The sequence below is a fragment of the Caretta caretta genome, chromosome 14, assembly GCF_965140235.1.
Source record: "Caretta caretta isolate rCarCar2 chromosome 14, rCarCar1.hap1, whole genome shotgun sequence".
Taxonomy (NCBI): Eukaryota; Metazoa; Chordata; order Testudines; family Cheloniidae; genus Caretta; species Caretta caretta.
The window spans coordinates 36,496,816-36,523,685 of record NC_134219.1 but is presented as its reverse complement, the minus strand read 5'-3'; the positions used below and the strand labels follow the sequence as shown (position 1 = coordinate 36,523,685).

The window sequence follows — 26,870 nt, the reverse complement described above, 5'->3', positions numbered from 1 at the left end:
GGATAGCTGTCTCTTCTGCACCACCCCTTCCAGGGACCTCACTGAGGCTTCTCTGAAGGTCAAAGGGTCAGGCTCCTGAAAAGGACATGGAAACCAAGACCTTGTTATCGTAATGTCTATTTCTTAGAGAGGCATTTCATCAGTAACCTTCCAAGCGCTTTACAATGTTTCATCTACCTATTTTCACCACACTGCTGTGAGGCAGGGCTGTGCTTTTATCCCCACTTTCCAATGGGGAACCGAGACACAGAAAAGCTAAGTGACTTGCCCAAGGGCACTCAGAAAGCCCACGGCAGAACAAAGACTCCCTGGCCTCTTTTCCTTCACAGGCCAGCACCACAACCACCTGCACAGCCTCTTGCTCCACTGAAGAGAGGGGCTACGGGGAAAGGTATAAGCACAGCGGTGAGGCATGGATTTTGGTTTTTTGGCTGGTGGAGCAACAGTCCTTTAAGTTTTAGATACAGACCAGGCTATAGTTTCCGTTTCCTTTTTGAGACCAGAAAATCCTCCCCAAACAGAGGATGATGGGGCCATGGAGCTGCATTTCCGGGCTCTTTAAGGCCTCAGTTCAGGAAGGTACTTAATACTCCTGGGGGAATTCTTTGCCAAAAAATTAAAAATGCTGCATGTTTTATTTGTCAAAATAATGCAGTATAATCACACTGGTTTCGATAATATAGGTAATTTATTTCAACTACAATACAATTTATAGAGAATGGGAGTAGGGAGCACTGGAGGAAATCGCCAAACCCCTTTGTCTAATAGTAATGTTGCTAGGTTTGATCCTTTACTTCTAGTTATTAGTCAACAAATAAATACATAAAGTCATATGCTCAGTGTTACATCATAGGCAACTGAAAAGCAAGTGAGCGCTGGGGAATCAAACTCAATTTATATTGGCTACTGACCAACTCCAGAAAGGTCAGTAGCAAACACTTCTCGGAGCACATTCTGATGGGAAATTTTTTCACTCCAAAAATTTAGACCAGTTCTAATCACTAAAGCAGCATAAGCATTTGTAAGGCCATACTGTCCTTTACACCACTCTGGCAAAGTAAAGGAGCCTTAAAATGTTTACACCTGTTTTATACTCCTGCGGGAATTCACAAAGACAATGGGAACAATTCACTAAGCAGGCAGGCTGCTCCATTCTGTTCTGCCTGTGGAGCCAGAGCCTGCCCCATGCCTACCTCCTCAGAAACACCCAAAGCCCTGCTCTTGCACATTGAGCATACTGCAATAGCGAGTGAGAGGGACAGTGTGTGTGTGTGTGTGTGTGTCTCACACTCACAGCTCAGTGCCCCCCTCCTCCCGGCGGTGATTTAGGTCTCTACCAGCTGCTCCTGGTGCCCAAACCGCACTGTTTGCACTGCTGGGGAGGGGCACGTGACCACCCTTGCTTCCCTTTGCTTCCCCATCAGAAGTCATTTTTCTGTGGGGAAGCAAAGAAATCTGCAGGAGACATGAATTCTGCAGCAGTGACGCAGAATTCCCCCAGGAGTATACTTCAGTGCATGCATAGCACCGTTACAATCAAGAGTACTCATGTGTTCCCAGTCAGGCAGGTGCTTCAGTCCCTTGCTGAACGGGAGCCTGAGGACTACAGCTCCCATCATACACCAAGGGCACAAGACTACAGTTCCCATCATGCATCAGGGTAGGGGGAAAGACGACAACATCGAACTCCAGCATGGATAAATGCTCTAACTCCCATGATGCCCCTGTGAGAGCCAAGGTGCCCTTCGGCTGTGAGCTGGAGACGCGAAAACCCGTCAGGCCCTGCGCGCAGGACTCCATTTCCCGTTATGCACCGGGCCACACTCTCTCGCTATCGGCCGGAGAGCGTCCACGGCGCATGCGCGCTCCTTCCGCGCTTGTGGAGTTGGTGGTGTGACGCCATCTTGTCACGGTCTCAGCCAGCGGTGTGTAAGCGCTGGGGGAGGAGGGGTCTGTCTCTTAAAGGGGACACGGCCCCAGAGTGGGCCCTCCCCTCCTCGGGGTAAGCTCAAGGATAGGGGTGAAGGGCTCGGGGGTACGGAGCGGGGCCCGGTGCTGCCCCAACGCCCATATCCCGCGCTGTGCCCCGACGGGCCCACTTTAAGGTACCACGGCGGAAAAAACGCAAGAGGCAGTTGGGGAGGGGGGAAGCAAAGGGGGATTCGCGCGCGCCCCCACCTCTCGCTACACAACGGCCACTCCTGCCGCGCGCCTCGCTCTAATTGGCCAGAGGCGTCCGGCGGGAAGCGCGGCTTGAGGGAAGGGGAGGGTGATCCGGGCCGTGGGGATAGAGGAGAGGGCCCCGGTGGAAGAGGGCAGGAGCAGGGCTCTGACGGGGCAGAGGCGGGGTTGAGGGAAAGGGGCGGGGCTATGGTGGTGGGGACGGGGTGGTGGGTGGAGCTGAGGCGGGGCTCTGTTGAGAGGAACAGGGGTGGGTCTGAGAAGGGGAGGGGCGGGGCTGATGAATACTGGAGGGACTATGGTGATGGGGGGGTTGAGGAAAAGGGGATGGGCTGTAATGGGTGGGTCAGGATGGGTCGAAGGAATAGGGGTGGGGCGGTGGGCGGAGCTGAGGAGGGGCTTTGGTGGGAGGGACCGGGCAGCACTGAGGGGCCATGGAGGGGGGAGGGCAGCCAGTGTGGGGTGGCAGCTCTAGGGCTGTATGGTTCATGGGCAGCCCAGGGCCGATGTGGCTCACTGCCCCCTGTATCTGTCTCAGTGTACCTGGTGCAGGATAGGTGTGGGGCCTGGCCCTGGGTTTGTTCAGGGAATGTTACTGGGGCAGGCTGGAGTGGGGCATTGGGTACCACTGTCCCCCATGTGGTGAGAAGGGCAGGGCACAGTGGGTCCCAGGGATGCATTGCGGGGAGCAGCAAGTCAAGGGCACTGAAAAAGGAACAAATAGATCGATTTACTCCTTTGGTGGGAAAGGGGTTGGGTATTATTGATTAAACTGATTACTTTTAGACAAACTAATACAGCAGGAGAGGGAAGAGGCCTTTGAGAATGTCTCTGGGAGGCTTGTCCCCCACACCCCTTATCCCCCTGGACCCTAACGATGTGATAGTCCCTTTTCCTTCCCACCCTCAGACCCTTTTCTTCTTGGGATATTCCCCTTGCCTTTTCCTGACTTACCCATCTCACCCCCCACACTATTTCTTTTGTTGGGTACAGTCTTTACTAGTTGAGTTCTCAAATGCTTTCCTCACCCCCAGTAATGCCCTAGTTGGACTCACTGTCCTCTGTATCTGTCTCAGTGTGCCTCCCACTGCACCACAGACAGGATCTCTGCCCCACTCCCTCTGTGCAGCCCCAAGGGGTTTGCAGCTCACTCCCTAGTCTCTTTCTCCCCACTCCCAGGTGGGCAGCATCCTTGGTGGGAGGATGGAGCAGAGGCGGCAGGGCCGCCAGCAGGCCTCTGAGTGTATCCGCAAACAGAAGCGCAAGGAGCTGGACGCCCGGCGCAGCAAGTGCCGCATCCGCATCGGGGGCCACCTGGAGCAGTGGTGCCGGCTCAAGGAGCAGCTGGGATTCTCCCTGCACTCCCAGCTGGCCAAGTACCTGATCGACCGGTGAGGAGTGAGAGGGAGGGATGGGAGTACTGGTCCCACAGCAGGGGCCAGGATGTGGGAGATAGGTCCTATGGGAGGAGAAGGAAGTGGAGGGGGGGCTCTGTAGAATGGACATAGGAGACCCTTGATTTCTTTCACGGTCCACCTCCCACACACCTTCCCCTAACAGGGCCGACCCTCCTCACAGCCCCCATTTCCCCACAGAGCCCCTTGTGCAACCCTCCCAGAACCTCACAGGTTCCTGCTGTCCCAATCATGCCCCCACCAATTACCCTGACAAGCTCCAATATGTCCTTTCCCCCAATTTCCCCCATTGCACCCTAACTGGCGTCTGACCTTGATGCCTGTCCCATGTGGTGGTTGAGATTTTGGGGTGGGCTGATGGAGGTCATGGAGCAGGTTCCCTTTTGTCTTCTGGGTGGATGGGCTCAGCCAGGGGGTGCAGGATCTGTGTTTTCAGGGTTCCCTCCCTGCCCCTCGCTGTTCACTCAATATCTCACCTTCTGTCCCCACCTCTCTCTGCTGCAGGTACACTTCACAGGGCTGCGTCCTGAGTGCAGGTAGGCACCTCTCCTGCCCAAATGGGGTCTCTGTGACTCTGCACGCACTTCTCCTTGTGGGGAGGGGTATGCAGCTTTGAGTGTCCTTCTAAAAAGGGAGGTGCAGTGGGGGAATCCCCCCTTTTAGTGACAGTCATGTCAGGGAGAAGGATTACATGGTGGGGGTAGACTGTGCTTCAGCCCCAGTGGTGCTGGGTTATATGACTGGGCATGATGGGGGGATCACCTTGTGTTTGGGGCACTAACTCTCTATACCCCCTTGTGGCTCAAGTCTATGGTTTAGCAGTAGCACCTAGTGGCTCAAGTCTGGGTTGGCAGCGGGGGAACCTAGACCCACCGCTCCACTTGGTTTTGACCCTGGGGCTGGTAATTCAAGGGTATCACTAAGTCTGCTCCCTAGGTTTCTTCCTCCAGTGCCCCCTGCCTCTCTAGAGCCCCAGTGAGGGCCTGGTTATTGACTTGCAACACGTACTCAACTGCAAGGGGTCCGGAGATTCCTCACCCTCACTCTGCTGTCTCTGTGATGGTGGCCTGCAGCTCCATATTGAGGTCTTCTTCAGGCAGTATGGAACTCCTGCTGTATCCCTGTAGGAGCTACCTGGGAAGGTCTGCTCCCTTGCACTGACCACCCAGGCTGAGCTGTGCAGTGCCCTTTCAAGCTCCATGTGCATTGTGAGCACACCCAACAGATGAAGCTGGGTGGAGCCTCCAGGGCCCACAGATGGTCCTTAACCCTCTGTTCCCCAGCATAGGGTTTGTACATCCCATCACAGGGGGTTAGAGTTAATTAGGGGGGTGGTGCTCTGGCGCCCTGTCATGGAGTTCAGAGTACAATCCAGACCAGTAAGAGGTTGTGTCCCACTTGCCCTGCAACCTGGGTGTCCTACAGTGCTTTGCAGCATAGATGCCGACTCCGTGGGAGCTCCGGGGCTGGAGCACCCATGGGGAAAAAATTAGTGGGTGCTCTGCACCCACCGGCAGCCAAGCTCCCCTCCCCGCCCCACCTCCACCTCCTCCCCTGAGCATGCCTGCATCCCTGCTCCACCTACCTCATAGCACTTGCTGGCACAAAACAGCTGTTTTGCAGCATAACAAGCTCTAGGAGGGAGGGGGAGGAGGCGGGGAAGAAGCGGGCCAGGGCAGGGATTTGAGGAAGGGGTTGGAATGGGGGTGGGGCAGGGGTGGAGTCGGGGCGAGGCTGGGGGCAGAGTGGGGTTGGGCGCCTATGCTTTGCAGTGCACAGCCTGGGATGCTCACAGCCACCCTACAAGCATGCCCTGTAGTAGAAAAAGGGACCCGCTCCGGCCCCTGGTTTGGAGCAGGTGCCCCATCCTTCCTTATGGCATATGAGTGCAGCATGACCACTAGCTCCGTTTGCTTCTGATCAGCTGCTGAAAGACCTTACTGTGCATACAGCTCTTTTGATTGCTTCTTGGTGAGCTCAGCATCTGCTTCTTTTCTCCTACTGCCTTTTCTGCTTGTGACTCATCTTTATGCTTTCCTTTGTTCTATTTCCTTCCCTGAAATAAACAGAAAATAATAAAACAGTAACCTTTCTTTGACTTTCCCCAGCCTTTTCACCTGAAAAATACTTAAAACTATTCTACTAGTGCTTGGAGTGCAAACCTCAGTTAAAATAGCAAGCTGTGTATAAATCTTATTTCGCCTACTCCACTGTCAAAGGGTTGGGTGTGATCCAGACCAGTAAGGGGTTGTGTCACCGCTTGTCCTGCAACCCTGGGTCCTGTACAGTGCTTTGCTGCTGCATCCCACAGCCTAGGATGCTCACAGCCAGCCTACAAGTATGCAGTTACACCCTGAGTGTCTGTGTGCTAGACAGCCTGGGTTTAGCAACTCTGACCCCAGCAGCGAGTCTACAGCCCTACTCTGTCTTCCACCAGTCTTGGTTACAACCAGCAAGTTGAGCCCAACACTCTCCCAGTCCTGAATTTTCCCAAAACTATGTGCTCTGCAATGTCCAGCCCTCTCCTGGACAGTTCAGAGAAATAATGGTCAGCTTATTCCTTTAAAGAGACAAAAGTACATCACAGTTTATTAACCAGGATAAATAAACTCTTCCCTGCAAACAGCACTGAGTTGGTTTATAATAAAAATCAAACAAGTTTATTAGCAGGACATAGGTTAAGTGATGCCAAGTGAAAGGAATAAAGTTAGAAAGGGAAATAAGCAAATAAAAGTGAAAACATGGATTGAAAAGTCTAAAACTGAATCTAGCGAGGGACAGGCTTTGTTCAAAATGTTTTTTCTCACCAAGCTTCCTTCTTCAAAGCCGTGGTTCACTTTCCCTCAGTCAGGACCTTCCACAGAAGTACAAGATATTGGCTTTCCTTGTCTCCCTAGGTGAAAGATCTTTGCCTAAGCAGGTTTCTCGCTTATACTCAGTTTCCAGAGACTTCAACCCCTCCCTTGGTTGAAGGGCCCATCTTTCTCAGCTTGTAAGAGTTCTGTTCCCTTGTGTCTGTCTAGTGATGGGATGCCAGGCATGGCTTCTCTCTTTGATTATATCTTCCAAAGTTCAATGACTTTGTGTCAAGAGGCAGAGTGACCTCACAGTGTTCTTTCCATCCTGTGGACTTCCCATCCCCCTGCTGATTTCTATGTAAATAGGGCTTCCATTGTTTTTGGTCACAGCTTGCTTAATTTCACTCTAAACAGGTAGACAGCTACCTTAGCTCCTGTCTGGATGGGGACCTGTTTCTCCCTGTTTGACCACAGACTTTAAAGCATGATATCATTAAGTATCCATATTTTCTCATATTGTGTTTATACATACATTTCACAATGATATTACCAGTTTACCAGTGTGTCACTAGCTTTTAGAAAAGACCTCACTCTATGCACTTTTAACAAATTTAATAATTTTAATAAGAAAATGTTGAAGTAAAAAGAAGATTCTGGTTATCAGGGAATAAGGTACAGATTATCAAGGGGTGCGAAATTCGGTTTAGGAAATGGGTGGCGTAAGGAATACATAATCTGCAATCTCCCCGATTTGGGGTAAAAGTTTAACAGGTCAAAGTACAGACATTGAGATATGGGGGTATGTTGTTCATATAATGGCTATGTTCAGGTATGGAGTATAATGAGTGGATACGATGATGAGGATGGATTTACCCTCATTTGGTGGGATTTAATGTTCAGTGAGTTTATGGTTCCAGTTCATATGGTCTAATGGAAAAAGTCTCTCAGTCCCTTTCCCATAGTTGATGCATGATGTCGTACTGGCTCACACCTCCTGGTACTGTCGGTAAAATTGTGTACAATCAGTTGATTCAATTGCTTATCACTTGAGGTTCAAACACCCCCAACCCCACCTTTATAGATCAGTGAACTTGGCAATATATTTTTTGAAAAGTAAAACCCGGACCAAGCTTCTCTCTCCTGCTTGGGCATAGACCCCATGCTCTCTCTTCCCCCACTTGTTGGCTTGATAGCTTTGGGTATTTGATATGTAAATAGACCTTCATTGTCTCTCACTGACAGCCTGGCTGCTGTTCAGAGAAACAAACACATTCCTTTGTCTAGGGCAGACCTATTTACAGCTCCCCCTGACATGTCTCATTTAAACATACTTTAGTCACAATTCTAGTCTATATCCATAACTCTTAATACACATCGCGTCCATACATCACACAAGAATATTAGTGATCAGTGAGTTATTAGTTTTCAAATGATACCTCATAAGGCATATGTTGTACAAAGGTTATTCCAGTAGTGTGCAGTGTATGAATACAGGTTTCAGAGTAACAGCCGTGTTAGTCTGTATTCGCAAAAAGAAAAGGAGTACTTGTGGCACCTTAGAGACTAACCAATTTATTTGAGCATGAGCTTTCGTGAGCTACAGCTCACTTCATCGGATGCATACCGTGGAAACTGCAGCAGACTTTATATACACACAGAGAATATGAAACAATACCTCCTCCCACCCCACTGTCCTGCTGGTAATAGCTTATCTAAAATGATCATCAAGTTGGGCCATTTCCAGCACAAATCCAGGTTTTCTCACCCTCCACCCCCCCACACACAAATTCACTCTCCTGCTGGTAATAGCTCATCCAAAGTGACAACTCTCTACACAATGTGCATGATAATCAAGTTGGGCCATTTCCTGCACAAATCCAGGTTCTCTCACCCCCTCACCCCCCTCCAAAAAACACACACACAAACTCACTATCCTGCTGGTAATAGCTCATCCAAAGTGACCACTCTCCCTACAGTGTGCATGATAATCAAGGTGAGCCATTTCCAGCACAAATTCAGGTTTTCTCACCCCCGCACCCCCATACACACACAAACTCACTCTCCTGCTGGTAATAGCTCATCCAAAGTGACCTCTCTCCCTACAATGTGCATGGTAATCAAGGTGGGCCATGTCCAGCACAAATCCAGGCTTTCTCACACACCCCCCAAGTCATTATGCAAGGTAGCCTATTTCCCCTTGTTTTTTCCTACCCCCCCGATGTTCTGGTTTAACTTGGATTTAAACTTGGAGAGTGGTCCGTTTGGATGAGCTATTGCCAGCAGGAGAGTGAGTTTGTGTGTGTGTGTCCCTGGGGGGGGGGGAAGAGGGGGGGTGTGAGAAAGCCTGGATTTGTGCTGGACATGGCCCACCTTGATTACCATGCACATTGTAGGGAGAGTGGTCACTTTGGATGAACTATTACCAGCAGGAGAGTGAGTTTGTGTGTGTATGGGGGTGGGGGGGTGAGAAAACCTGAATTTGTGCTAGAAATGGCCCACCTTGATTATCATGCACATTGTAGGGAGAGTGGTCACTTTGGATGGGCTATTACCAGCAGGAGAGTGAATTTGTGTGTGGGGGGGTGGAGGGTGAGAAAACCTGGATTTGTGCTGGAAATGGCCCAACTTGATGATCACTTTAGATAAGCTGTTACCAGCAGGACAGTGGGGTGGGAGGAGGTATTGTTTCATATTCTCTGTGTGTATATAAAGTCTGCTGCAGTTTCCACGGTATTCATCCGATGAAGTGAGCTGTAGCTCACGAAAGCTCATGCTCAAATAAATTGGTTAGTCTCTAAGGTGCCACAAGTACTCCTTTTCTTTGTATGAATACAGGTGTGCTTAGAGTCACACGACCAGGAAGTTGGGTTATGGGGGAGGAGGGGTTGGTGCTGTGGCTCCCTTAGGGGTAGGATTATATGGAGAGGTTGGGGTAAATGTTGGGATGGTGCAGTGTCCCCCGTGGGTTCTTGGGTTACAGGCAGGGATAGACAGGTTATATGGTGCTAGGGGAACCCTGTGGTTTACATGTGGTTTCCCTCTCTCTCCCCCAGGGCAGGGTGGCTCAGATCCCAGCGCCCTCCCCACGGATGCCCTGCAGCGCCTGGTCGTCCTGTCTCATGTTCACAGCCAGGAGTGCAGCTTTATCCCCAATGTGAAGACCCCCTCACCAGGAGACAAAGGAGCCCCAGGAAGTCTAGTGTGGGAGTGCATGGCTGGACACACCTTCTCCTGGGGCCCCCCTGCACCGGAAGAGCAGCCACCGGGAGGTAGCTCACAGCCCGACAAAGCCACTTCCCAACGCAAGGAAAGAGGAGCCAGCTCAGGGCCCAGCCCACCACCTTCCCCAGTTACCAGCCGCAGGCGCTCGCTCCGCAGGGCAGCGCTTGCCCAGGACTCCTCTGGGAAGGTGGTTAAGGTGGAGCCCAACCCCCTTGGGAACAGTGCAGTGGTGGAGAGAATGGCAGCTCCATCATCTACCAGCAGCATGGACCACGGTGGAGAGCTAGGAGAAGGGAACACAGACACTGACGCAGGTGAGGGAGTGAGCAGGACCCCCCCTGTTCCCGGATCCCCATGCAAGCATGTGGTGGCACAATGGATGCAGCTGACCAGTCTTCTCTTTCCCAGGGCCCCACAACCTTCTCCTCCTGTCCAGCCAAAACTGGGATTCCTCCTCCCTCTCTCCACTGGTCCTTGATTTCTTTTGCCCCGTTGACTCCAAACCCCCATGGCACTCCCAGCCAGGCTAGCTGGCTCCCCCCGTACATTGGAAATACAAGTTCAGATAGCCCTTCCTCGACCCTACATCACCCCCTCCCTATCTGAAAGTGATCAGCTAGACCCTGTTAAGCAAACGAGCAACCCATGAGTCTTAGCTCCATCCATAGTGATGATAGGGATCCTGTAATAATAACCACCCTCCTCTAAACTAGTCCCTATCCCCCTACATTTGCCCCCACGCCTGGACAGTACAGGAGCCTGACACCAGACCCTGACCATCAGTCAGCAGATTCAGGCCCCTTCGAGTCAAGAGGAGAAATGAGTTAAAGAGGCAGGGACCCACTTTGCCAGACCCCAACACCCAAATGTTCCCATCATTGGCATCCCAGGCCCCATCACATTACAGCTTCAGGACTAACCATTTACCCTAAAACCAGGCTGAAGCCTTGGACGGTTCAGAGATTTAAGTCAGTTACAGAGACAAGGGTGGGTCACTGAGTCCCGGGGCCCCGTTCCAGGAATGTGAGTAGGTCTCCTTTTTGTTACGTCTTTTAACTGTGTTGTAACCGACCATGTCACTGGCTTGAAGTGAGGATGTGGCCTTAGTGAAAGCACCCAGCGTGTCCCTGCTATTCATGGGGAGAGAGGCAGGTCTTTTTAGTGACAAGGGCCCAAGTTCCATGGAGAACTTTTCAGATCCACATCTGTCCTGGGAGTGAATTGGGAGCCAGGGCAGGCATCCTATGCTATTCACGCTGTTGACCTAGTTGGCAGGTGTATCCTGCTTTTTGTGAAGCTTTCAAATGTAGTCGTCCAGCTTGCAGGTCCCGAGGGGAGGGTTGGCTGTGGGTGTCCCCCAGCTGTGGAGAAACAAGGGCAGATGTCCAGCCAAGCACATCTGAGGTGCTGGAACACAGAAACTGCCAGAACAGATAAGACCAGGGTCCACCTAGCTCTTTATTCCTCAGTGACCAGTATCAGGTGCTTCATAGGAGGGGCAAGAAACCCTCTATTGGACAATTATGGAACAACTTGTTTATAGTTTCTTCCTAGTCCCCTTTCTCTGGCCTGTTAGTGGTTGGTTTATACCCTGAATGAGGATTTAGTTCCCTTCCTCGGGGCCTTCTCACTTCGCATTCCTCTGTCCTCCCAAACCCTTCCTGCAACCTCTCTCCCACAACTGCACCTTCCTTCCCCGTCCCTTCTCTGCAGATCTCAGCTTCATGGTTCCATTTCACCCTTCAACTGACTGCACCTAGTTTCTCTCCCCACAGCTCCCCTGGCAGAGGCAGAGGCTGGCATGGAAGGGATAGAGCCGGAGAGGTGAGTGACGGTGGCTCTTCTCATCATCTGTCCCTGGTGCTCACCTATCCCCTGCGCGTATGCTCCCGGGACTAGAGAGGAGCTGTCCTGTATCCCCAGCAGTGCAATGACCCAGAGTCACTCCCATCTGACAACATCCGGTATGAAATTAACTGTTGAGTTCTCAAGCCAGTTCCCAGTGGGACAGTCTTGCCCCATCCCTATTATTACGCATCAGCGCTGTTGTGAACAGCTTCAGCAGAGAGACCAGTGACTGACAGGGACATGTAGACAGGATGGCCATCAGGCTGTGAGGAGAGATGGTGGGATCAGGACCCACAGAGCCCTCAGAGATTTCCCCGTCAGAGCCATGGCTCAGGGAGATGCGCTTCCGTCCAACCTCCTCTCTTGACATCTGATTCTTGCAGTGCACCAGGATTGGAGGATAAACCAGAGGAGGTGCCTGACCCCAAAGAGGAAGAGGACGAGGATGAAGACTTCACCGAAGAAGATGACCTCACTTACACGGATGACCTGCGCGATAAGAATTACCACCCCTCGTTGGACAGGTAAGGGATGCTAGAGCTGGGATGGGAGGGACCTGACTGCACTGCTCTCTGAAGGGCTGCCAGGCTGGACCAAAGTCTTGCACTTTACAAAGAGTCTGTGTATGTTCTGACGTAATTCCACAGCCCTGGTCTTCTGTCCCTTCACCTTCCATGGCCCTTTAACAATTAACCCAGGAACCCACAGGGCGCTTACCGAACAAGGTGTCTCTCTCCGTAGCTTTTCCTAGATCCCTGCCCTTTCCCACCTGCTCCCTGCTTTGTGGTTGCCAACACTTTGCTAGTATAATTAAGGCCTCACTCTGATTTCACAGGTAGCTGTGGTACCCCGGGATGCTCCTAAACACCACTGCTGAGCGCTCCTAATTCTCGTTGTATGAGTGAGATCAGAATCCGGCCCTGGAATTGTAAATTCCCCAGGGCAGGGACCTTATTTTCATTACTGGTAAGAGGAGGGGAAGGGATTTGCCCACTGCAATGTCAGAGGGTAGATGGCCCTTTGAAGACTCAGGGACCAGCCCAGCTCTGACAGGCTCCACAGTGAGGAATGAGGCACCTCAGGTTCACCCGAGGGAACTGGAGGCAGTTAATTAGGCAGGGAAGCACCTGGGCATGATAAAAAAAATTAAGGACCTCAGTTAGAAGGGGAGTTCCCGAGAGGAAAGGCAGCTGCTAGAGAGCCGCCCTCTAGCAGGCTGGTGAACTGCTAACACTCCAAAGAAAGAGAAGCATGGCAAGCCTACAGGCAGGTGGTAGCAGCAAGGGGCTGACAAAGACTGGTTCTGGCTGATCCAAACGGGCCCCGAGCTGAACCCAGTGAGTTGGGCTGGCGTGGGCTCCCCTGCATACTCCAGCCAGGGGCTTATGGAGAAGAAGGTTCTAAACGCAGGAGACCTAGGGCTGAGTAACGCCTACTAGAGCCATGGAACTTCTGACTCCCCTTCACCCTGAAGGGGCCAGAGACTGCTGAGGATCTGGCCAGGAAAAGTCAGGTTGTAACAAGGACTTGACAAACACAGAGTTGGGTGTGATAGCATCAGGGGGTGGAGCCAAGTTGGTGTAGCTCCCCACCTTGCCACAAGGGGGATCTGATCAACAAAGGCCCCTGATTTCACCCACACAGTGAGTCAGTTTCAGAGCTAGGAACAGAACCCAGCTGTTCTGCCACCCAGTCTTGTACCTTAACCACAATCTCATCCTTCCTCCCAAGCTTCCTTGTGACTTTGTCCTGATATTGGAAACGAGAGACCCATTTGTTAAACATACTCTGCAGAGGGAAGGCTGCTCTGACAAATCTAACCCTGACTGTTGTGTGACTAAACTCTCAGCTCTAACCTGACGTGAACGTGGAATAATACATTGATTCCTTTAGCACTGGCTTGAAGGAGATGCTTTTAGTGTATGTGCCTCTCCCTGAGTGGCATTGGGTTGCTTTTCCTCTGTTTCCCATGTCTAGCTTCACCTGCCATTAGAGAGCCCCCTCTCACAGGTTGTAACCAGTTCCTATGTCCATCTTGTCCATCCAGTGACTCCGAGCTGAAAAGAGAACAAAGCCAGAACAAGAGCCGCAAGAGACCCGTGAAGGGTGTGCAGCTGCCTACCGAGGCGAGTGCAGCCAACGGCAGCCCCTCTGAGGAGAAGGCGGTGCAATCCAGGTGAGGGGGAAGACAGGCAGAGGGCCAATCCAGGTGAAGAGGGAGAGCCTGAGCACATAGGGAGAGGAGAAAGGAAGGCGAGAAGTGGGTGAGTGAGAAGGAAGGGGTTGAGATCAGTTTGTCTATCTCAGCTCGATCATCCAAGTGGCTCTGGGCCCATCTGAGAAGTGACTGCATTTCCCAACCCCAAAGTTTTCGAATGCTGGCTAACCTAAAGGCCCGAGGGCGTGTGTGGGGCTGTCCTGTGCTCTGAAACTACAGACCCCTGACAATAGCAGTCAGACCAAACCGCAGCCAATTCCCAGCGCAGAGATGTCTACTACACCACGCTGGGTGTCTCAGGCCTGGTCTACACTTAAAATGTAGATCAACATGGGTACATCACTCAGGGGTGTGAAACTTGTCTCACCCCTAAGCGCCATAGCTATGCCGGCTTAGCCCCTGATTAGATGCAGCTAAGTGGATGGACGAATGCTTCTGTATACCTAGCCAGTGCTGCTCACGGAGGATGCTTAGCCACTGTGATGGGAGCCATGTGAGGACCTGAGCAAAGTCCGTTGACATTAATAGAGATTCTTTCCATTGACTTCAATGGTAATAGAGCCAGTAATGAAACTAGGGGACAGCGAGGGAGACAAGCGTACTAGTGTCTGGGTAGTCAGAGAGAATATAGTAGGGCTGAAGTTTGCCCATGTCACAGCTCCATTCAATGCAGGTGGAGCTGTCATGGAACCTGTTGCAGCTCCCTGATCCTGCGCCGTCTGCCCTCTGCATAACTTAGAGAAGCTCCTAAACTGCTCTAACTCATACCACTGTCATAAGATCCCTAACATCAATGGAGAATTGATATATCAGAGCTCTCCCCACAGCACCAGAGAGTGAAGGGAGGGTTCCACAGGAGCCATCCCTCCCTGGAGAGAGTTCCACTGACACAAAGGGATTTCTCCTCTGGCCATGTGGGGCCAGAACATGGCCTCTGTGTTGCCCAAGTGGTACAAAGTGGCCATAGTGTACTGCACTATCCTGCTCACCAGGGAAGAGGCGAATGGCTAAATAGGGCTTCAGTGTATAAGTAGTTACTCCTGGGGGAATTTTGCACCAAAATATTAAAAATTCTGTGCACAGTATTTTAAAATTCTGCATATTTTATTTGTCAAAGTTATACAATGTAATCGTGCCAGTTTCAGTTATTTTGGTAATTTATTTCAAATACCCGTAAGCAAGTATGTCTGTAACAATACAGACAACAACAACAAAAAGATTCAGGAAATGTTTTTTGACAAATAGATTCTCTACCGGGCATATTAATACAGAACTTTGATCATAATTCATTTAAACTACAATACAGAAATGTATTTCCCACACCATTGAGAAGCAGTACAAAGGCTTGGGGATTTCAGGGGTAATGAAGGAGCTGAGGGAGAGGGAAGTAATTGTTGGGAAGGATCCTGGAAGTGAATCTGGAGGGTTGGTGGATGTGGGTGGGAGAAGTATGGAACAGGTTTTTTTGCGGGGTGGGGATTGTTGGGGAACCTCCCCCATGCCTCTCCCATTCAGTCAGGCATATCTGCTGCCTCTGTCTCCATGTGTCCCTGCATCCCCACTCCCCATTCAGCCATTCATTTCTGCATATGTCCCCATGTGGCCCTGCACCCTTCCTCCCCCCGCCCCCCCGTCTCCATGTGGCCCTGCACCCCCACTCCTATTCGGCCCTGGGCTCAAAGTTGTCACCCCACTAGCTCCTTTGCTCCCACCCCAGACTGTCCCCCTCCACTATCCCTCCGGAACGTCAGTCTGTGTGACCCGCCTCAACAACACCATGTGCCCCACTCTGCCCCCCTCCATATCCCGTGCCTCCTCACCTGGCACAGCACTGTGGGGAGGGCAGCCTCTGTCTTCTCCCTCTCCATGGCTGGTTGCTCTGACCCGTGAGTTAGCTGTCCTCTCTTCTGGCATCACATCAGCCCCTAGTGCGTGAAAAGTGTAATTGCAGTTTCCTTTCACTTCCCCATCAGAATCAATTTTTCTACAGGGGGAAAAGATATCTCCAGGAGGCATTAATTCTGCACTTGAGCAGTGGCTCAGAATTCCCCCAGGAGTAAACTAATGCTGTAGTTTTCATAAGGTTCCATCACACAATGATAATAAATATTCAGCAGTGTAGTGTCTGGTTCTCTGCACTGAAGCTGCTAGTGTGAATTTGTAATACTTTTATGCAGAAAATGATGTATGCATTAGCGTATTGTTTCTTAGATTATAAAGCCAGAAGGGACCATTGTGATCATCTAGTCTGACCTCTTGCATAATGCTGGCCACTGGACTTCCCTGAGTTAATTCTTGTGTGCACAAGAGCAGATCTTTTAAAAAAATATCCAATCTTGATTTAAAAATTGCCAGTGATGGAGAATCCACCACAACCCTTGGGAAGTTGTTCCAAGGGTTAATTACCCTCATTGTTAAAAATGTGCCTTATTAATAATCTGTATTTGTCTAGCTTCAATTTCCAGCTTTTGGATCTTGTTATACCTTTGTCTGTTAGATTGAAGAGCCCTCTGTTATTACATTTCTAGATAAATGATGCTGAAAATTTGCTCATTGCTGAGAAGATGTGTTGGTTTCAGTACTATGATGTTGATAGTTGAGTTAATCTCTGAAGATCCAAGGAAGCCAAGTTAAGCTTGGGTGGGTGCTGGAAACTGCTTGGGGTGACTGAGCCTAATGCAACCTTCACTGAAGTGAGAGGAATGACTTGCAATAAATCACTGCGAGTTGGGTCAGGTCCTTAGTGAATGATTAGGCTCCAAGTCACCAAAGTATTTAAAAGTCAGTACTGCCGATCTCAAGTGTACAGAAGTAATGAGTAACATCTCAAAAATCATGAATATTTGATTTGTGTGGATTGGGGGTTTTTTGGATTTTTCTAATAATAAATTATAGGTTCTTTAAATTTCTCTCCTGGTTTCTGAGCCTTTAAGTCACCCTCAGGACACATTTTCAACGTGTTTTTTTTCCAAACGTGAGGGCTAGAAACTTTCATTGTATCTAAATAAACGCTGGTGGTCGCTTGACTCTGGGAGCTGGAGCTTTAAGAAAAACGCCAAATATCACAAGACTCTCAGTAAAATCACAAGGGCTGACAATGGTGCCTGTGCTTACACACATGGATAGTCCCATAGAAGTCAATGGGCCTACTTATATGCCTAAAAAGTAGCATATGCTTAAGTCTCTTCTTGAACTGCGGCCTTACATAACACCAGGGAATTAATTATAGACCCTGACTCTTTCCTTCCAGACTTTCTAATGTTTTTATTACACAGGAAGGTATAAAAGCATTTCCTTTGGAATTAGCTGAATTAAGTGTGAACAGTCTTCCATTCTCAACTATCTCTTCACGATTATATGTTTTTGTGGGAGTTATGGGAGAAAGAAGCCCCAAAATATAAACCCAAACAGATACCAAGTAAGTATTAACATGCACAGTAAAGGATCTTCTGCCTTTTTCATTTGTAGATGTTTTTGTGACTTCAGTTCTATACTGAAAGTCTATTAATGTCTGTTTTACAGGGGCTGTGAAACTAAGTAACAGTTTGCTACCAGTAGAGAACAAGTTCTGGAGGCATTAATCGAAACACAACAGAAAATAATGGTAAATTATATATTTAATTTGCGCTGCCCCTTCCTCTCCCTGCAGCATTTTAATTTTACCATTAGAGGTACACCATCTACTCAAAAATCATGCTTGTGTCTGAAAACTTTCAAAATCACTGGAAATAAAAATATTATTTCCCTCTAAATCTTTCTTTTCCCTTCAGTTTCTTTACTTTGTGCATTTGAGAGCACTCTGTTGATCGTCTTTTAGGGCCAGATTTTCAAAGGTGTGTAAGTGCTTAGTGGGATTTCAAACGTGCCTAACTAAATAGGATAGATATCAGACTCCCACTGAAATCAAATGTAGAGCACCTGAACTTTTCACACATTTTAAAGATTGACTGAACTTGTTTGTGGTGTCCCTTTAAGGTTTAAAGGAAGTAATGGTTTTGATCAAATAAGTTACACATTGATGTGTGGTTTTTGCTGTAGCCATTATGATACCAGCAGCTAGGGACATGGAGACAGAAAAAAAAAAATATCAGAGGAGCAAGAGAAAGTGCATCAAGAGCACGTCGCATACTGGAGTGTGTGTTCCTTCGCAGATGACTCTCATCTCTTTCTGTAAGTACCGTCATCCCAATCTGATGACAATACCTGTGTGCAATATACAGTATTGCAAAGCGTTGAGCAGCCTCAACTTGCACTTGCAAAGTAAGCTGCATAGCCTGCATCTTACATAGTGAACATGGCAGATCATCCGTGATTTTTAACATCTGTTTTCTTCACCAAAATGACAATTTTGCTATTTTCTAACTTCTTTCTCTTTTCAGGACATTCCATCACAGACCAACAACAACAAAAGCAAAGTGGCTGCAAGATTTAAGAACATTTTAAATTAGATCAAACTTGTGACAGGGTCGGGCCAGATGGCTACAGGATAGTAATAAAAGGCAGATATATCAGCCCCAGGTTAAGTAGGTCCCTTTTCCCTGGGTGAGGTAACAGGGAAGGTTGCAGAACAATTAGGAACCTTCTGGAGACAATTAAGACAGACTGACTGATTAGAATAGATTCATAGATACTAAGGTCAGAAGAGACCATTATGATCATCTCATCTGACCTCCTGCACAACGCAGGCCACAGAATCTCACCCAACCACTCCTGCAGCCAATCAAGAAGCTGCTAGAATCAATTAAGGCAGGCTAATCAGGGCACCTGGATTTTTAAAAGGAGCTCACTTCAGTTTGTGGTGTGCATGTGAGGAGCTGGGAGCAAGAGGCGTTAGGAGCTGAGAGTGATAACGCAGACTGTTGGAGGACTGAGGAGTACAAGCATTATCAGACACCAGGAGGAAGGTCCTATGGTGAGGATAAAGAAGGTGCTGGGAGAAGGCCATGGGGAAGTAGCCCGGAGAGTTTTAGCTGTCACACAGCTGTTCCAGAGGCACTCTAGACAGCTGCATTCCACAGGGCCCTGGGCTGGAACTCGGAGTAGAGGGTGGGCCTCCAAACCTCCAAACTCCAGGTCAGACACAGGAGGAGTTGACCTGGACTGTGGATTCACGAAAACGCCCAAACTGAGGGCTGCCGTGAAGCTCCAAGGGGAACAAATCTGCCAATAAGCACAATACCCACCAAAGTAGAGGAGGAACTTTGTCACAGTATATGTGACCAAACTTTCTCTGTGTTTAAAAATATTAGATTAATGGGATTACGACTGTATCCTTCTCTCTTAACTGTATTATACCTTTTTGCAATACAGTGTGTTTAAAGACTTTTTATTGTTGGTAAATAATAACATTTAATCATGTTTGTAACATAGGATCATTGTATTTACTTGTAGTTATTTTGTGCGGTGAGGAGTACGTATATGAGATAACTGTCAAACAGTACAGAAATAAAATCATTTTCTGTCATATTTAATGTCCAGAGTGGATTTTTCTAAAGGTTTTTAGTGCTTTTTATTTTTATCGTGCAAATGATGGACTTATTCAAGAGCAGCTTGGTTCTACTGACCTAGTCAAGTTTTATTATCATTTCATTATTATTTGTATTACCGTAGTGCCTAGGAACCCTAGAATGACTGCATTCAGGGGATGTCCTACCAAATACATCCACACTGCATTGCAGGTCTTAAATTTTCTGTTTACATCTCTATTACAAGCCATCAGAGCTTTGAAATTGTAGAGTGATGCTTTCTCCTTCGGTCTTATTGTTTTGTCCATCTTGTTACTTGAATTAAAAACTGGGAAATATGATACCAAAAAAGCCATTAGGTTATGCCAAATGTTCATCAGGGGCTCGGGAGCTTCTGAGTCCTCTTGAAAAACTGACCACTAAGGCCTAATTTTCAGAAGCACTGAGCACTTGAGATTCTAGTTGAAAGTCAGGGGAGCAAGCTGTTCTCATCTCCTCTGGAAATCCATGACCATGAGTGCTCAGAAGTCAGGCAAAGGTTAAAGGCTGCATATGTAACCTCAATTCTGCCCTCTTGTGCAATAATGTTCCAATGTAGTCTATTAACTGTAGGAACACATGCTATTTCTAAATATAGCATTGTACAGTTTCTTTTTCCTTGCCATGTTAGACACACACATGTAGGATCTTGCGATGTGTAATAGTTTTTGTATGCCAGAAAAACTGAGGTTACTTATATAGAAATATGCTATCACAGAGACCCAAAGATGGTAACATTGTGCAAGTTGTCCTCTGCTTGCTTACTATCTGGTGAGTCTTGGAGCCTCTCACGGAGCAGGAAAGCACTGAGCCCTGCTGTATCTAGCACGCCTGTGGTATATTTAGGCTTGGAAAGATCAGATTGTTATTGTTCAACGTCAATAAACATCCATTTCATCATACATACACACAACCCAACAAAAAAAATCCATTGAAAATTTACAGAAAGGCAAAGTACGAAAAATGCTGCCTGAGAACATTTTAGAGGTTGATTTAAAGCAATTTATATATTGTGGCATGATGTTGACTGTGTGTTTTTATAGTTACAGTAGAACCTCAAAGTTATGAACACCAGAGTTACAAACTGACCAGTCAATTAATCAGGCCCCAGTAGAGACAAAAAAAAAAAAAGGGAAATACAGTGCAGTACTGTGTTAAATGTAAACTGTTAAAAAAAATAAAAGGAAAGCAGCATTTTTCTTCTGCATAGTAAAGTTTCAAAGGTGCATTAAGTCAATGTTCTCTTGTAAACTTTTGAGAGAACCATAACATTTTGTTCAGAGTTACGAACCATTTCAGAGTTACGTACAACCTCCGTTCCTGAGGTGTTCGTAACTTTGAGGTTCTACTGTATAAACCTTTAACTTTTGAACCCTAGTGACTCCAGCAGCCTGGGGGGTGAGCTGGACAGAGCCCTGTATCCTTTCGGCAGGGGTACCCTTTATCAGAAAGATAGGGGTGTGTACCCAGCCTACAACTAAAGCCTAGCAGTCTGTGGAAACAGCCAGGCCCCTGTTAGGTTAGGTGCCTATTTCCCATTGATTTCAATGAGACTTAGGCATTTCAAGATCTTTGAGGATCTGAGCACTGGCCTCTACACTGACCTGACCTTCAAGACATGAAATTTGTAGTCCTGGGTCAAACTGGAGCTCTTCCCGGTGTCTGGCAGGCATCGCAGTGTCCATATGGGTGTCAGTGAGACTTGGAGGTCCAGGAAGATGCCAGAGCAATCTTAGGGTGGCCACCCTAAATTCTCCTTCCTGTAGGAGGAGGCTGGTAGCTGGAGATCCCTGCCCCAGAGAAGGCCAGGCAGCCTTTGTCTCCTATGCCTTCTCGCAATGAGGGGAAGAGAGAGACGTTAATGGTGGAGATAGGGAAGGGTGTACAGAAAAGGAAAACACAGGACAGGGGAGAGGGAGACTACATGGGGAGAAAGGAGGAGGAGAGACACACCCCTCTGGGAGCACCCAATCAGTTTGTTTCTTCCTTTGCAGCCGCAAGAAGCGGGGACAGCTGAGCAACAAGGATGTGGCCCAGATCGGCCCCAAAAGAATCAGGTAGGAAGCTGGCCTGGAACCCTGGACATGACTCTGCTGGCTGCCCTGCCCTAGAGCCCTTATAGTAGCAGAGCTGGGCTGCAGACCAGTCCCTTGTATCCCTGCTCCCCACGGCTGGACTCCCCATTCCACTGAGCAGCCGGTGGTGCCTCCTGCAAAGGGAAGTAGTTTGGCAGGGGTAGGATCTCCCGCTCTGTTTGGATTGGCCTCTTGGTGGGGGTTGCAGCGCCATTCCAGTTGGACTTAGAGGTGAGGAAAAGCCCCATTAGCCCCAGAGCCACACACCAGGGGCTGCTTCCCACAGCCCATTACCTAACAAACTTTTCAATGGCCTCACTGACGGGCAAACCTCTTACCACTTGGTCTCCTGTCCATTCCCCCTTGCAACCACCCCTCTCGTGTCCCTGCATAGGCTCACAGCCAGTGATACTCCCTGGTGTTTCTCGCATATCCACCACACCCATCGGTTGGCGTCTTCCACAGGGCATGCGACCCACCCCTTAGCGCCCCCAACCCACACACCTTCCCCGTTGCTAGTGGTGTGCTTTGTCCAATCTGTCCACCACTCCACCCCCAATACTTTGCACAGCTGACCGAGAGACCAGAGCAGATGGGCATAGATGGGAAAAAAGAGTTTGGAAAGGAGCTGGAGAGCCGGTGAGGCAGGGAGATGAAGGGGGCTTTATCCAGACGTCACAAGCTGCAGAGGAGAGGTGACGAAGGCAGCTGGTGAGCAGGGAAAGATCCAGGGAGGTGGCTGCAGCGGACATGGCTCTTGCCCCTGTGCGGGGAGATGGAGAGGAGAGGACAAGGGAGGGTTTGAGAACCGAGGGGCTGCTGACCTGCATCCTGGCTCCATCAATAACCTGCAAGATCCTCACCCCCTCCTCTCTGCAGGAAGGCAACCAAGCGCGAGATGCTCCTGTGCGACTTTGAGGGCTGCGGCAAGATCTTCTCCAACCGCCAGTACCTGAACGTGAGTGACATAGTGACCTGTGGGGAGGGGCACCTGACCCACCCCCAGCACCGCCTGGTCCCTGTTGGGATACGTGGCCTAAAACCATTATGGTATCAGCCCAGCTGTGGGCTTGACAATCAGTTCAGTGTGACCCATCGGTGAACATATGTTACGGGTCCCTCTCTGTGCCTGATCCACAGAGAACAGGAGTCTGCGATGGTCTTACCATAGTTCAATCTGTAGCTACTTATGCTTTTAATTCTGGACATCCCCATTTCAATCCCCAGCCCAAATGGGAGCTGTCACATATGCCCCGGTCGCTCCCATCTGACTGGCTGTTCAGTGAAATGAGTCCGTGTGTCCTCAGTTCCCAGCAGGACAAGATTCTATATCAGAGCTAAGGCCCCAACCCAGAGCCGATCGACATCCATGGTGAGATTCCCACTGATTGCAGTTGACTCTGGAACGTGATCCAGTTGGCCTCCTTTGCTGCAGCCTCCACAGACAGGCTGGGGGCTGAATGGGTCATAGAGTTATGGCTTCCCTCTGCTGTCCCACAGAGAGAGTTGAGTGGCACCAAGGAGACCCCCTGTACTGGGGCTGCTGGTCCAGCCCCAAAATCAAATCAAACATTCCCTCTGACTCCCAGTTCTATGGTAGGGCGCTCAGTTAGGTATGAACCAGGGAGGATGGACTGTGGGGTCTCTGGGCGGCAGCTGACCCTACCCTCTGCTTCCCCCCCACCCCCAAACGGCAGCACCACAAGAAATACCAGCACGTGCACCAGAAGACCTTCACCTGCTCTGAGCCCAGCTGCGGCAAGTCCTTCAACTTCAAGAAACACCTGAAGGAGCACGAGAAGCTGCACAGCGGTCAGTATGCCTGAGCACAGGGGCTAAAGCCTCAAAGCACCTGCCTTTCTGCTACGGTGCTGGGCTCTCCCTCCCCTCAGCACGCACACAGCTCTCTCAGGGCCCCTCAATCCAGATCCACAGGGCTTTAGTCCAGTCCTGGGCTCCTACACACACACACAAACCCCTGCCAGTACCCCTCAATCCAGCCCCACTGCTGCCCTTCAGTCCCCGTCCTGAGCTCCTACACAATCATCTGCCAGATGCCCCTCAATTCCAGCCCCACAATCACAAAGGTCTGCTAATGCATTTCAATCCCAACCCACAGGCCCCCTGGTATTCCAACCCTGGGTTGGGCCCCCTCCCCCTTTCGACCTTTGCCGATACTCCCCAGTCCTGATACCACAGCCCCCACTACTATTCTAGCCCTGGGTTTCCCTCCCACCCAGCCCCAGCTCTGCAGGTGCCTCTCAGTCATGCCCTGCAAACAGCGCTGTTATTCTAGCCCCAGGAGCCACACCCAGTGCTGCTAATAATGCATCTCAGTCTGGACCCACAGAATCTTCTGCTGTCTGGTCCTGAGCTCCCCCTACACACACAATTCTGCCATTGCTCCTCAATCCCAACCTGCAGGTCCCACTGTCATTCCAGCCCTGGAGTCACTACCAATATTTGCTCTGGCAACCCCTTGCTTTTTGCCCTTTGGACTACTGCCCTTCTCTCGTCCCTGCTTTTGCTTCCACCTGGGTAAAATGCCCTGCCCTACATCCTGCTGCCCAGTACAACCAGTAACCCAGTCTTCTCCCCACTGCAGACAAACGGGATTACATCTGTGAGTACTGTGCCCGCCCCTTCCGCACCAGCAGCAACTTGATCATCCACAGACGCATCCACACGGGGGAGAAACCCATACAGTAAGTAGCAAACCCAACTGGCTTGCTCTGTGACTTGGGGTCTCTTCCTCTGTGCTGAGCTCTCTCTGTCCCTAAGAATTGCAGCACTGAGAGGCCAAAGGTGGAAATCCCTGATTAGGTGCCATCGATCCAGTTCTGGAGGATACAGTCCCTAGGGCTGTCCGGGCCCTCTTCCTAACTACACCCCAGACAAGGCCTCTCCCCCTCACCCTCTTGATGTCTACACCCATTAGATACTTGTAGACCAGAGGTTCCCAAAGTCCCCAAGCTGCAGCACCACTCCAACCCGGGTTCTGGGGAGGACATGGCGGGTCGCGGACAGAGGTACGGGCGGGGCACGATCCTCAAAAGTTTGGGGAGTAATGAATTAGCCTGTTGAACTCATTGCCACAGGAAGTTGCTGAGGCCAAAGGTTTAGTGAGATTCCAAAAAGGGATTGGACATTTATGTGGAAACAAGAATATTGAGAATAACCATAATGAACAATAGCAATTTTGGAAGGGAGATTAAACCTCCTGCTTCAGGTTTTAAGCCTGTTCTCCAGCCATTAGAGCCCAGGACCAGACCTAACTTGCAGGCCAGATTAGCCTACAATTCCTGTGTTCCTGTCTCCTCTATGCATCTGACTCCCTGCCCGGCTTTCTCCATACTCTCCTCTTGATCGCCTTCCCTACCCGCAGGTGTGAGATCTGTGGCTTCACCTGCCGTCAGAAGGCCTCCCTCAACTGGCACATGAAGAAGCATGACGCCGACTCCTTCTACCTGTTCTCCTGCGACATCTGTGGCAAGAAGTTTGAGAAGAAGGACAACGTCACCGCACACAAAAGCAAGAGCCATCCCGAGGTGACTGCTGGCCCGGCCCAGCCCACGCTGGAAATGCCAGCACCTAGCAACAGGGACACGCTATCCCTGCTCCCCAGCCTCACTGAGGAGACACCAACCAAGGACCACTCGGATGTGCTGTGCCCACTTGCCACAGAGCAGCTGGAGATCCCTGCACCAAGCCATTGCAAAACGGAGAAGGCAGAACGGCCGGTGTCCCCCATCGCAGCCTCCGCCGAGTAACAAGCCATGCTGAGTGGGATCCAGGTCTGACCAGCGCTTGGGGGCTGAACCACGGGGGATGTTGGCAGAGATGATCCCAGCAGGATCCTGCCTTCCAGCTGGACTCTGCTGAGAGTGGGACATAAAGCGCTTAGCAGAGGGGTGGGGATAATGACTGAACCATGGCGGGGGACTGCAGCAGAAGATCTGAAATCCTGCCCAGGTACTGAGAGTATGAGGACAGGGAGGCAAAGGCAGCCCTGCGCAGCCTCCCCACACCACAGTCAGTAGAGCGCAGACTCTCCATGGGCCAAGAGGACTGACACCAGCACCTTCTCTGGAGCAAGGGGGCTCTGAAGAGAGATGCTGAGGTTCGCCCTCCTCAGGAACAGGCCTCGGCTTTGCTACTCTCAGCTTCAGGGCTTTGGACAAATCCTCAATAAAGAATTATTTTGTGTAATGCCTGGGGTGGGGAGAGCACCTTCTCTGATGGGGCTGCTGGTTCTGCCAGCCTGGGCAGGGCAGGGTTGAGGGTAGGTGAGCCTGTCTTCATCCCAATGGCTACAGCTCCTGCTGCTGTTTCCCTGCCATTCTCCTGTGAAATTACCCCATCCCCGGTTGGTGCAGCTCCTCTGAGTGGAGGTTCAGCAGCCACCCCCCGTCCAGCTGCAGAAAAGCCTGCCTGTGTTGTGGTCTTTCTATTAGAGCAGAACCTTGGCATCCTAATGGAGACTGTGAGCCCATTGTGCTGAGAGCTGCAGGCATGCATTGTGAGAAAGTCTATCCTGAAGAGCTCCCAGTGTAAATTGACCAAACAGACAAAGGGCAGGAGACAGTAAGGATTCTGATCCCCTCTTTTTACATGGGAGACCGAATCACAGACAGATTAAGGACCAGATCTTCAAGGGTACTTAGACTCCTAAAGTCTGTGGGTTTCAATGGGAGTTAGGTGCCTATCTGGGCCTAAGGGTAAGATTTTCAGTAACACCTTGGTCGCGCTGAACATCAGTGTCTCCTAAGTCACTTAAACGCAGATCCTCAAAGGTATTTAGGCTCCTAGCGTCCACTGAAATCGTGAGAGTTAGGAGCCTAAATACCTCTGAGGTCTGAGTCCTAGGCATGTTTGAAAACTTTACCCCAGGGGACTTGCTCAAAGATTGCTTATTAGGAAAGGGATATATAAGAAGACAGAAAATATCATATTGCCTCTCTATAAATCCATGGTTTGCCCACATCTTGAATACTGCATGCAGATGTGGTCGCCCCCTCTCAAAAAAGATATATTGGAACTGGAAAAGGTACAGAAAAAAGCAACAAAAATGATTGGGGTATGGAACTGCTTCCGTATGAGAAGAGATTAATAAAAACTGGGACTATTCAGCTTGGAAAAGAAACGACTAAGAGGGGACGTAATATAGGTCTGTAAAATCATGATGGATGTGGAGAAAGTAAATAAGGAAGTGTTCGTTACTTATAACACAAGAACTAGGGGTCACCCAATGAAATTAATGTACAGCAGGTTTAAAACAAAAGGAAGTATTTCTTCACACAATGCACAGTCAACCTCTGGAACTCTTTGCCAGAGGATGTTGTGAAGGCCAAGACTATCACAGGGCTCAAAAAAGAACTAGATAAGTTCATATAAGATAAGTCCTGCCAATGGCTATTAGCTAGGATGGGCAAGGATGGTGTCCCTAGCCTCTGTTTGCCAGAAGCTGGGAATGGGTGACAGGGGATGGATCACTTGGTGATTGCCCGTTCAGTTTATTTTTTCTGAAGCACCTGGTATTGGCCACTGTCGGAAGACAGGATACTGGGATAAATGGACCTTTGGTCAGACCCAGTATGGCTGTTCTTATA

At 49.7% G+C, this 26,870-nt stretch overlaps 1 protein-coding gene across 3 annotated transcripts; it reads left to right on the top strand.

The window, feature by feature from the left end:
- Positions 1 to 1,714: 1,714 nt before the first annotated feature.
- On the top strand, positions 1,715 to 25,470 carry ZNF692 (zinc finger protein 692). Of its 3 annotated transcripts, none has more exons than XM_048819014.2 (12): positions 1,715 to 1,925; positions 3,361 to 3,572; positions 4,101 to 4,132; positions 9,448 to 9,930; positions 11,392 to 11,440; positions 11,848 to 11,988; positions 13,512 to 13,640; positions 21,181 to 21,243; positions 22,141 to 22,219; positions 22,959 to 23,073; positions 23,867 to 23,966; positions 24,647 to 25,470. In XM_048819014.2, the coding sequence occupies exons 1-12, from the start codon at positions 1,809 to 1,811 to the stop codon at positions 25,029 to 25,031; spliced, it is 1,905 nt and encodes a 634-aa protein (XP_048674971.2). In that variant the 5' UTR covers positions 1,715 to 1,808; the 3' UTR covers positions 25,032 to 25,470. The 3 variants fall into 3 exon arrangements, with proteins under 3 accessions (XP_048674971.2, XP_074975546.1, XP_074975545.1); XM_075119445.1 differs by having other exon boundaries at positions 1,898 to 2,002; XM_075119444.1 differs by lacking the exon at positions 1,715 to 1,925 and adding an exon at positions 1,976 to 2,105.
- Positions 25,471 to 26,870: the final 1,400 nt, after the last annotated feature.

What these genes read in the sequence shown, in the direction of transcription:
- ZNF692 (XM_048819014.2), top strand. Translation starts at nt 1,809, where the DNA reads ATGCACCGGGCCACACTCTCTCGCTATCGGCCGGAGAGCGTCCACGGC. An exon ending in CCAACCGCCAGTACCTGAAC is followed by an intron (nt 22,220 to 22,958) that starts GTGAGTGACATA and finishes CCCAAACGGCAG; the next exon opens with CACCACAAGAAATACCAGCA. An exon ending in ACGGGGGAGAAACCCATACA is followed by an intron (nt 23,967 to 24,646) that starts GTAAGTAGCAAA and finishes CCCTACCCGCAG; the next exon opens with GTGTGAGATCTGTGGCTTCA.